We start from the raw sequence: 12,466 nt of genomic DNA, 5'->3' as shown, positions 1-12,466 counted from the left end.
TTCTCTCCCCCCCCCTTGTTTTATTTTTTTGTTTTGTTTTGAGATAGGGTCTCATGAAGTGGAGGTAGGCCTTGAATTTGTTGTGTAGATCAGGCTGGCCTTGATTTTCTGTTCATCAGCCTCTACTTCCCAAGTGCTAGGGTTTCAGGCATGCTCTCCCACGGCCATTAGACATTTGGAAAAGGAACTCCAAAAGGTTAAGAGAGGTAAGCTTGGGATATACATGAGGCCAGCATGAAGGGATAAAAAAGCTTTTCTATTTCTTGAATATCCTCCTTTCTACAGATATCAAGAAATTTTACATAATACGATTAAGGCCAACAAACAGTCTATGATTGCCAAAAGGCATCCAAGCTATAATCCTTTGTGGGGAGATTTAATCTAGAAAATTAGCCTTAGTTTGCCTTCTGGACTGAAAAATGGGTTAGCTTAGACACTGGAAAGAGTTTTCTTACAAACTGGGTAAGGATACAATAAACAAACAGACTAAAAGGTACACTGAGAGCTCTGACCTTAGAGAAGGCAGCTTGTCTCATTTCTACTCTCAGATTTCATTAATATATCTTTGCTTTATGCCATAACCTGTCATATTCATTTATAATCTTTTTATGTAGCTAAAAGAAGAGTGTCTCTTAGAATGATTAGATGGTAGTATTGATGATATATCTCATTTGAGTTGAGCTAGCATTCCTGTAAGATCATATGCAGAGGTTGCTAGAGCCTTTGCACTATGACTGGCTTATACCCAGTACCTTTGTTCCCTATCCATGCAAGGAAAGCAAAGACCATGTGTGAGAATAGACCACAAGGTAACAGTAAGAAACACTGTTATCACTATTAGTAAAGAAGCCCTAGAGCATATAAGGTTCGGTGGCAAATGTGCTAAATATACTAAAAGGCAGTCTCATTTCAGAAGTCTTGAACTCTGAGTTGAGAAATCTTTCATGACACTGTGTATTATAAGAAGATATCTAGATAGCTAAAGTAAAAGGAGGTCAAACTGAAGAAAAATCCAGATTGCTTGGCCTTTTATTTAAAAACTACAGCAGTTCTTGCTTTATCTGACATATATACCTATTTGGCATCAGTTAAGTACAAAAATACAAAGATGTATATATATATCAGCAAACTGTAAGGGATTTTATTAAGAAACGAAAAGAGGAATATTTCAGCTGACATTCAAAAATATATATATATGGCCTTTTTAAGACAGGGTCTCCCCTGTAGTCCCAGCTGGCCTGGAACTCACTATGTAGACCAGGCTAGCTTAGAACTCACAGAGATCCTCCTGCCTCTGCCTCCCGAGTGCTGGGATTAAAGGCATGTGCCACCATGCCTGGCAACATTCAAAATATATTTTGCATACATTTTACTTACATTAGAATACTTAATTGTACTATTTATGGAGGTCCTTGATGTATGTCAATATCAATATTTTGTTTATGCTTTTATTTTGTTTATCAAACAGTAATTTACTAATATTTACCTTCACTTCTCTGTAAGGGGGGGGAACCTGTGCCTGTGCATGCATGTGTATGTTGTGTGTGTGTATGTTGTGTGTGTGTGTGTGTGTTGTTTGTGTCTCTGTGTGGGTGCTGTATGTGTGGGCTAGAAGTAGATATTTGATGTCTTCAGCTATTGCCCTCCACCTTATTTTTTGAGAAAGTGTCTCTCCTTGACTTGGAGCTTACTGACTGGCTAAGATGGCTGGCCAGGTAGCCCCCTGGGGATTCTCCTGTCTCTGTGTCCCAGTGCTGATTATAGATGAACAAAGCCATGCCATCACTTTTCTGTTTTTCTGTTTGTTTTTTTTAAAGACAGGGTCTCCCTGCAGCCCCAATTGGCCTGAACTCGCTATGTAGACCAGACTGGCCTCAGTCTCACAGGGATCTGCATGCCTCTGCCTCTTACTGCTGAAATTAAACATGTGTACAACCACACCCAGTCATGTCTGTTTTTCTTTTTTTAATACATGGGTGCTGGGGCTGAACTCCAGTCCTCAGACTTCTGCAGCAAACACATTATCCACTGAGCCATTTCTCCAGTCCCTTTTCTTCTTCCTCCATTGCCCCCTTTCCTCCACTCCTCCCCCTCTTCTCACTGCCCACCTAATTCAGCATGGTATAAGTACTCCAATCGGTATAATAAAATGAGCAAGAGTTGGGTATGGTGGCACATTCTTTTAATTACAGCATTTAAGAAACAGAGGCAAGTGGATATCTGAATTCAAGGCCTGCCTGGACTGTATACTGAGACTCTGTCTCAACAAAACAAAACAACAAAAAATGAGGCAGAGCTGAATTATTCCAGGATTGTATATAGTAACTGCTTGATTATCTTGAAGGACTTAGTAAAAAGTGTCATTTATCATCACCCCACCATGATCATGATCATTCCAAAACAAAATAATTTATTTTGCTCTTGAAGGCTGGGGTGGCGTCTACAAAATACATATTTAACTCTTTGTTTTGGTTTTCCTAGTCCTTAGCTTTATCAGAAGCATTGATTGTATCTCCCACTCAACAGGTTTTTTTTAAGTCTTATGGTTCTTAAGGTTTTCTTTTACATGGACAAACATTTCAGTGACATGGTGCATTCTGTAATTTTAGAATGCTGTGATTCAAAACACACATGGTCAGAGGATCCCTTGTAACAATTTCACTGCCTCTCCCGGAACTGAAGCTGTTTTATTCAATTATTTACACACACATATACTGAATTACAATAATAAACAGCAACAGTAGTTCATAGCTCTTCAAGCCTCCCTTACCTCGCCCATCACTGCTATGGGTGTCTCTCCTGTTGCTTGAGCAACACGATGCTCTACTAAGTAGAACATGTACTCATCGTAGAGCAGCCTGATCAGGTGAAAGGAGCCAAAGCTAGCAGCACTGCGTAATGTTAAGTCCCGGATAACCATTGAGCTGTACCAAGAGAAAAGCCAGGGAAGAAGTCAGCATTAGTGACAAAGAGTTCAACATGTTTTACCTTTAAAAGAAGTTAGATTGAGAGCTTATGTGGGAACATAAGCTTTTATAGCATAAAACTCGTGACAGAACAATTACAGATGGTTGCTCCATCTTCACTAAGGAATAATCCTGATCCTTACGAGAGCTAGATGGGTCCTCAATGGAAAAGACCATTTTATTATCATACATAGCATATCTGCCCCTTTGGCTGGGCAAGGTATACACCTTGAATCCCAGCATTCAGGAGGCAGAGGCAGGCAGGTCTGGTCTACACAGCAAGTTCCGGGCCAGCTGGGGCTACAAGAAGACCTTGTCTCAAAAAACCAAAATATCCAAAAAAGATACACACACACACAAAAAAAACAACTTCAGAAAAGTTGAATATCCCTGGTATAAGATAAAGCAACTCAGAGTGAACATCTTATCAATGATAACTGGCATTCTGCCACCTCTAGGTGACAATCATCCTTAGAGTACTTTGAGAAATGTATGTATTTGTGCCAGAAAATGCATACAAAAATGCTAAGCAAAGTTTCTTGAAGTAGTTAATCTCCATGAAACAGTCCCTAAGTATGTGGGATTCTAGCAAGTTTTATAGGAAAACAAATGTATTTACTCCAGTTTCTTTCTGATCTACATTAAAATTAAGGTGATTCCCCCCAATAGAAACAGGAATTGTAAGTCAATTAAGGAATGATTAACTTGGAAAAAATGTAAATGTTTACATATTACATTATACAAATATGAACCATATTGACAGAATACAAACAATAAAATCTATTGCATTAAAAAAGAGAAATAAGTTCAAATAAAATCCCGGCCTCACTAGAGATGTGTCAATTGCATTTTAAACCTTTTTGATATCTGTGATTAAAAGTTAGAGTGATGTATACATTTGTGTGTATGTGTTTTGTACCAAATTTACTCAATTGTCTTTTTCTAAAGATTTTTGGTCTACAAATACTGAACTTGTTATTATAGTCTTCAGAGTAAGAGACAAAATTATCACAAATATGGGTAAGCCTTATTTGCAATGACCAATGTAAAATCCCAGGCACATTTAAAAAAATAGAAGACTTTTGTTTCTCTGCTTCATTCTTTCAATCTTTTTTTTTGGGGGGGGGGGTCGTTTTTTAGACAGGGTCTCCCTGTAGCCCCAACTGTCCTGGAACTATGTAGACCAGATTGGCCTTGAACTCACTCCAGAGTGCTGGGATTAAAGGTGTGTGCCATCACGCCTGGCTTCTTTCAACCTTTTTAAAAAACAGAGCTACAAAGATATCAAATTCCATACATTTACTTTATCAAATGACAGATCACCAACTAGACATCAGAAACAGAGGGTCTGGATTCTGAAACTGGCTCTTTGCTACTTAACTCTTGGTCTCAAAAAATGTCCCTGATAATTGCTTTGCTCTAGGGAAAATAAAAGCAATGTTTTTAGTCTTACCTAACTTATATAGTTAATTCAAGGTTAAAATGAACTAAAAAAATAAGAAATCAACATATAAATGAAGAGAACAAAACAAATATAATTGACTATAACATTTAGAATAACAAGTCATATTTGTTTATGGCAGTGAGAATGAGGATCACTATACAAACAGAACTCTCATTTTTTGTATATTTTCATTGGATTTTTGTGTATTTCACACACAACATCTTAATTATCTTTATACCCCCTTCCCCATCGGCACCCTCCCTTAGCGTCCCCCTCACCCTGCACTCTGTCATTTATGTTAAGGCTGATTGAGTAAAGTTAGTGTCCCCAGATGTCCCTTAGTGCACATTGATCCACTGAGTTTTAGTCAGCCTGTCTAGAGTCCCTCCCTTAAAGAAGATCAGTTCTTCTTCACCTAGCAGTAATCACATCAGCTGCCCAAAAAGAACAAGATTGGGGTCTGCTGTTCATTTTCTCTCTCTCTCTCTCTCTCTCTCTCTCTCTCTCTCTCTCTCTCTGGTTATTTTGAGACAGAATCTCCTGTAGCCCCAACTGTCCTGGAACTTGCTATTGGCCTTGAACTCACAGAGATCTTCCTGCCTCTGCCTCCAGAGTGCTGGGATTAAAGGCATGCACAATCAATGCCTGATGAGAACTCTGATTTAAAAAAAAAAAATCACTACACAAACAGAAGAAAAAAATGTTAAATTTGTATGCTAAGTTAGACCCATTTACAATATGTCAACTAATTTTTCCCCTACTTTTGAGTCAGGGCCTCATTTTGTTACCTAGCCTGGCCTGTTACTCAATATATACCTTGGGCAGTCTGGGACTTCTGGCAGTCTACCTGCCTAGGCTTCCCATGAGTGGGGATGACAAGTGTGAATCACCACATCTGGCTCATGTAATCTTGCTTATGACCATAACAACTTGTCTGAGAATCAAATAAATTAATACATAGCAATTCCTTTTATCTATAGTTTCGATTTTCTTGGTTTTAGTTACTATAGTCTGAAGATATTAAATGAAAATTCCAGAAATAATCAAGTTTTAGATCATGTGTCCTTCTGCATTGTATGATGAAACCACCTGCACTCTGGCTCCTTGTCATCTGGGATGTGGATCATCTTTCAGCCCAGCAAGTCTAAGCTATATAATGGTCCCAGAGTGCAAGGGCAGAGATGCTGGCAATTCAGGTATGTCAAAGTACTGCAGATAAAAAGAAATTTTAATGCTGAGATTGCAAATATTGATGGTCAGAATAAATCTATCTGTGCAACTGTGACAAAGGAAAAGAAATTCATTCATGTTAGATTTTCTGTGATATTTGAACTATAAACGTTACAGTCACAGTCTGTGATAAGTCCTTAAAGACAATATGTTCAAGGCAGGGGCTGGAGAGATGTTTCAGCAGTTAAGGGCACTGGTTGCTCTTGCAGAGGACCCGGGTTCATTTCCCACCACCCACATGGATCTGTAACTCCAGTTGCAGGGGATCCAATGCCCTCTTTTTGCCACCGTGGGCACTGCATGACATGGGTGCGCCTACATACATGGAGGCAAAACCCTCATACACATAAAATAAAAATAAATAAATAAATTTAAAAAATATGTACAAGACATTACATTTTAGATTCAGTAATATTAGTAGTTTCAAGTATCCACTGAGACCCTGGAATATATCCTTCATGGATAAGGTGAACTAATATATAAGGCTTTTTTTTTTTTTCATCTTTTTGAGACAGGGTCTCCCTGTAGCCCCAGCTGTCCTGGAACTCACTATGCAGACCAGGCTGGCCTTGAATTCACAGAGATCCACCTGCCTCTGCCCTCCGAGTGCTGGGACTAAAGGTTTGCGCCACCACATCCAGCATAGCATTTTTTTAAAAATTATTTTTATTTTATGTGTATGAGTGTCTTGCCTGCATGTGCATAAGTGCACCCATGTCATACAATTCCAGCAGAGGTCAGAAGAGGGTGTTGGATCCCCTGGAACAGGAGTTAAAGATGGTTGTTAGCTGCCATGTGGGTACTGGGAATGGAAGGAGCCTGGTTCCTCTGCAAGAGCAGTCAGTGCTCTTAACCGCTGAGTCAACTTTCCAGCCCATATACAAGGCATCTTAAGAAAGCTATTGATGCTGGGTGTGGCAGGCGTGCCTTTAATCCTAGCACTCAGGAAGCAGAGGCAGGCAAATTTCTGTGAGAGACCTCTACCTAGTGAAGACAAATGGCCAACAGGAAAGACAAATGGCCAACAAAGATAAAAATGTAAGATTAAAGATTCAAAACTAAACACATACAAGTTAATACCTGTTACCCACTGTACCATAAGAGAGTATATTATAGTGTTATAGAGTAAGTTAATAAAAGAATTCTACTGTCTCCACAAGTCTTCCTGAGACTGTTGTAGAGGGGAATGTGGCAGTATTTATCAAAATTTAGAATGTCGACTCATTTGACTGCGCACTTCTAATTCTAGAAATTTAGACAAATGAGCAAAGTTAGTTTTAATGTAGCAATATTTGTATTAGTGACAAAAGCTACATGTCAACTAGTAGGATGCTAATTAAACAAATTATGGTTAATCTACCTATAGGATTATCAACAATAATTAAAAAATAAAGTAGACATACTATTCCTAGCCTGAAAATATATCTAACAGATATCAGTAATTTAAGAAATCAAACTATATGAGCCCATTTATATAAACACCATCAATATAGTTAAAGCCCTACTTGTGAATTAAGTAGGGTGAGAGATGGTAGGACAGGGTAGAAGAAGGAGTATGGGGACAGATAACTACCACTAAAGATCTTTGAAAAAGCAATATGGATACATACTATTGTAGAAACTTCTTAAAAGATATACAAAAGTTTAAACGGAGTTACCCTATAATGCAGGGAGACTGCCTCTCTTGGAGACCATAGGCTGGCAAATAAAAAGCTTTGCTCCAGGAATAGGTTATCTTTTTTTGGAGTTGTTGGTCAGTGGGGTTCCAAAGACCCCAAATATTACAGGCTATTGCTACTGTTCTTGGTTATCCTCTATAGCTTGATAGTAAGATCCTACTACTGAAAACACCATATATTTGAGTCATAGAACAGGGATAAATCAAACTAATGTTGACTTCTTCCTATTGGCCAGCTTTCATGGTACTGGGAGATACCATGCCCACAACCAGGGAAGAAAAGCAATCATCAGTCTTACCCAGCTGTGAGTCTGGCAAACTATGGTAACGACTGGTCTGGCAAGACATGTTCACTGTGCAAGAGTGGCACAAATGTGATGGGAGTAAACAGCCACTTGCTGATTGGAGTTGAGGCCCACTCCACAAGATGGAACTCATGCCTGGCACTGTTAATAGGGTCAAGAACAGTAGGTCATAGGACCTAAGGAAGAACTTACTCCTATTATTCTGATAAATGGACATAGTAGTAAACCAACTCCTAATGACTTATAAATTTACTCATAGATTAGTGCATCTCTCAACATTCAACAGAGAAACTTCTTTTTCTACTAAATATAAACATTGTGACTGGGAAGTGGTCAACATGCTGAGAGTAAGAGACTGCAGAGTTCTTCACCCTAAATGAGACATCTATATCACATGCCCCCTTCCCAAGGCCCAGGGATCATCTAGGAAGAGGGCGAAGAAAGATTCTAAGAACCAGAGACAGTAGATGCTACGGCAGAGCAGTGTTTTCTAGACACAACAGGGAAGCTGCACATATGAACTCATAGTGGTTGTGACAGATGCACGAGACTTGCCTAAGATCAAGCCAGACAAAAATCCCAGCAGAGAGGGGGGAGGTACTAATGAAGTCCAACTCCCAGCTGAGGAGTTATTGGTAACTGATGGCTGGTGGGAGAGGGAACATCCATTTTCTACAGAGATGCAGTCCCTGAGAGGCTACCTATTATCCCATAGATGGCCCTAAACCCATGCCCATACTGGCAGCACTCAGTAGGTTTTTAAAAAAGAACATAAGACAAGTATGCCACTCATCACTCATCAAAGAAGCTCTTTTGCAACAGATGGAGACTGTTAAAGAATTTCACAACTGGTCACACACAGAAAATAAGTGTCTGTGAGATGTCCAACCCTAAATGACACATCTACAATGGAACCTCTACACTACGGAGCATAGTGGAACAAGGGGTAGAAAAAATAATGCATCTCTCAACTCCTATCAAAGAAGCTCCTTTATGCAACAGAGGGCCATGAACACAAATGTACACAATGACCAAAGCATAGAGAATAAGAGTCTGCAGAGTGTGGGTCCTTGGACAGGACTCTTGTATTGAACTCCACCCACCCAGAATTCAGGGAACATTTCAGAAGAGGGGGCAGAAGGATTGTAAGAGTAAGGGAGGAGGTACATAACCACATGGGAGCAGTCTTACAGGCCCCTGGGACCTTGCTTATATGAACCTACAGCAATGGTGTCAGCATGTACAAGACCCACACAAACTCAAAAAGACAAAAACTCAGCAGAGAACTGGGGAAATAGGCAGCACGCTCTAACCTTAGCTGAAGAACTGACAGCTGATTACTGCTGGGTGAGGGAGAGTTGATCTTTAAGGGAGAGGTTCTAGATAGACTGACTAGACCCCAGCAGATGAACTTGCACTGAAGGACGTCTGAGTACACTAACTTGACTTGATAGGCCTTAACATATATGACAGAATGCATGAAATCTGGTGAGGTGGGCTATGGGGGGGTCTGGATGGGGGAGGGGGTATAAAGATTATTAAGATATTATATATGAAATGCACAAAAATTTTATAGAAATATACATAAAAAATAACATGCTGGACATAGTGGTGCATGCCTTTAACCCCAGCACTTGGGAGGTAGAGGTGGTAGATTGCTGTGAGACCCAGACCAGCCAGGTCTACATAGTAAATACCAGGTCAGAGGAGGTCCTGACTCAAAAACAAACAAACAAACAAACAAGAATACATGAAATTGGGAGAGAACATTGGTGGGGGGAATAAGAACTGGAAGGGAGGGAATTGGTAGTCTCGATCAAAACACATTATATGCATGAATGAAATTCAGACAATAAAAAAAATCCTACTGTAGGTAAATGTGAATATCTAATACCTTGTGTCTTACTTTGTTTCTTCATTGTTGTGACAAAACACTTGGACCACTACCAACTTGGGGAGGAAAAGGTTTATTTTATCTTACATCTCTCAGGTCACAGTTCATCAGGGAGCCCAAGGTAGGAACTCAGAACAGGAACCTGGAAGCAGGAGCTGGAGCACAGGCCATGGAGGAATGCTGCTTACTGGCTTGTTCCCCTGGCCTCTGCTCAGCCTGCTTTCTTATGCAACACAGGCCCATCTGCCCAGGGGTGGCACCACCCACAGTGGGCTGGGCCCTCCCACATCACTCATGAAGAAGATGCCCCTCAGACATGGCCACAGGCCAGTCCAATAGAGGCAATCCCCCAACTGAGGCTCCCTCAACCCAGGTGTGTCAAGTTGGCAGTAAAGCTATCGAGCACACCTTGTCAGCACTGAGATAATATACTTAATTAAAATAGGATTAATGACTTTAAAATATTCATGCCCTTTCCCAAGATTTATCTTAAAATACATATACAAGTATGTACACAGATAATCATTACATAATTTTTAAAAATCCCACCAAAACACCCCCAAAATCTAAATATTCAATAATAGGGGAGTTAGAGAATATTAATGTATGACACTTAAATAATGGAGTACTGTGAGAATATTAAAAATGACAATAATTCCTATTTGTAGTTTCACTTTCTATGGTATTAGTTCAGTCTTAAAAGTTCAGTCTGGAAAATTCCAGAAATAAACTATTTGTAAGTTTAAATTATGTGCTATTCTGAGTAAGTGTGATGAAATTTCATTGCAGTTCTAGTCTGTTCTGCCAAGATATGACTCATCACTTTGTCTAAGGTGTCACGTTGTATTACTACCTATCTGTTAGTCACTTGGTAGCTGTACTGGTTATCAGGTCAACTATCCTAATATCACAGTGTCTATGTTAAGTAACCTAGTACTGTAATATTTTGCTGTGTCATAATACCCCATTATTCATCTTATTTCAAATTTTGGTGGAGGCACTGACTCATCTCATCACAGGAAGGATGAGGACAAGTACCAAAAGATTTGGGTCTGGATAAGACAGAGAGAGCAAGGGGCGAGGAAATACTACATTAACACAATTTTTCTTTTTAATAAAAATTTCTCTAGTTTCATCATTATTGCATTTTTATTTTATTAGTCTCTGTTCCTAAATTATAAATTAAATTTTAATCTTAGGTATGTATTTATGTACGTATGGAAAAAAACCACAGAGTATGTATAGATTTGTATGTATTTGTGTATATTTGTGTCTACGTATTGATTTGGTACTACCTATGGTTTCTGCTATCTTGTGGGTCCCAGAAAATAGTCTCTGTAGATAAAGGGGTACTAGTGCATGCTTCCAAAGGCATTTAATAATGAGAAATGTTTAATACCTTGTTAAATGGAAAATGCTCAGGGAAAAATATAAATAATAATCTTCAATAAACAACTAGATTAAATTTACTTAACATTAAAGAAAGCATTTTCCCAGTGATTTTTCCCTAGTGTTCTAGTTTCATTTCTGCTGCTATGATAAAATACTCTGACATAAAACCCTCAAGACAGAAGGTTTATTTTAGCTTATAACTCCAGGTTACAGTGCAGGGAACTCAAGGTAGGAACTTGAAGTACCTAGTCACCTTCACAGTAAATAGCAGAGGAGGACATGCATGCTTATTTTTGCTCAGCACCCTCTCTGCAATTATACAATAAAAGTATGTATAAAAGTATGTAACAACACACCTGGCTAAAACATTTGTTTTAAAGCATATGACTTCCATTATGTCATAGAAAATTAATCCCAAGTGACTTAAATGTCAACAAATCTTTGTAGTGACAAATATCATAGGTACAAAAAGGCTAGGAAGAGAAGGCATGACCCTGCTGGGTAAAGGCTTTCCAGTGTGCATACCCTCAGGTCATACATGCACCTCAGCAACCCCTCAGTTATCTCGGTAAGTAAGCTCAATAAATTTATTGGTTCCCCAGTAAAACTTTAATCAAACACTGGCTTGATACTAGAACTTTAAAAGGGAATAAGCATTGCTTAGCATCCCCAGGAAAAGAAGTCTCACAACAGCAGGAAAATTTGTTAATGCTATTATGTCTCATAATTATTTTTTTAAAAGAAAATGAGAATGCAAAAGGTGTTAAAAGAATATGGGAATGAAGATATTTTCTAAAATAGAAAAAAAAAATAGAAAGCCCAAGCAAGTGATGAAGGTCTGTGTAGGTTTGTTATGATATATAAAGGATGAGACAAAAATAATATACACATAATCTTAAAATGTCTATGGTCATAGTTTAGTCAACTGGTTTAAGGAACAAAATATATATCTATCTAGTCAAGGTTTATCTGAGAATATTTGGGTTTTTTTTACCTGATCCTTATCTACATAGCACATGATAATTAAAAGTACCAGACTGGTGGAACTAACCTTATTGGATTTTTAACAGCCATAGTTTGAGGCCAAATTAATGTGGTTAGAGGGACTTAAAGGACAGTTTTTGCCCCTTGCCCTCCAAGGTCGACTAAGTTCCAGGGGGCTATGGAACATCTCTCAAAATGTCCTGTAATTGTGGTGAGTCACCTGTCCTCTTGTTCAGGGAGGACATGGAGACCCCACCAGATGGACTTGAACCAGTGTTCAGTCTACAAAAAGGAGGGTCAACTCAGAGGAAACATCTCATTCATGCTTCCAAGTGAAGCCAGACATGGTCTAGCAGGACCTTTGACTTATCTTCACATAGATGGAACTGGTAAAAGAAAGGAGCCATGAGCTCCTCCCAAGTCCATGTTACCCATGAGGAACAGATCCTCAAATGACCTTAAGTGTAAAAACAAATTGATTTATTTGGGCCAGCTGTAGTATAATCAAGGGATTATACTTCCCAGACATTAGGCTTAAGTCTATATAAAAATTATTTAAATAATTGTTTTTCA

General features: G+C 38.9%; 1 protein-coding gene across 4 annotated transcripts in view; it reads right to left on the bottom strand.

The window, feature by feature from the left end:
* Rfx3 (regulatory factor X3) overlaps positions 1-12,466 on the bottom strand; it is a 349,065-nt gene that overhangs the window by 21,045 nt on the left and 315,554 nt on the right. For all 4 annotated transcript variants that reach the window (XM_029567638.1, XM_017800265.2, XM_029567639.1 and 1 more), the window contains one exon: positions 2,771-2,924. In XM_029567638.1, coding sequence (XP_029423498.1) covers positions 2,771-2,924 — 154 coding nt within the window. The remainder of the gene's footprint in view (positions 1-2,770; positions 2,925-12,466) is intronic.

Source organism: Nannospalax galili, unplaced genomic scaffold (assembly GCF_000622305.1).
Source record: "Nannospalax galili isolate Female #2095 unplaced genomic scaffold, S.galili_v1.0 scaffold241, whole genome shotgun sequence".
NCBI lineage: Eukaryota > Metazoa > Chordata > Mammalia > Rodentia > Spalacidae > Nannospalax > Nannospalax galili.
The sequence above is the reverse complement of the archived record's forward strand: the minus strand, read 5'-3'. Positions and strand labels throughout refer to the sequence as shown.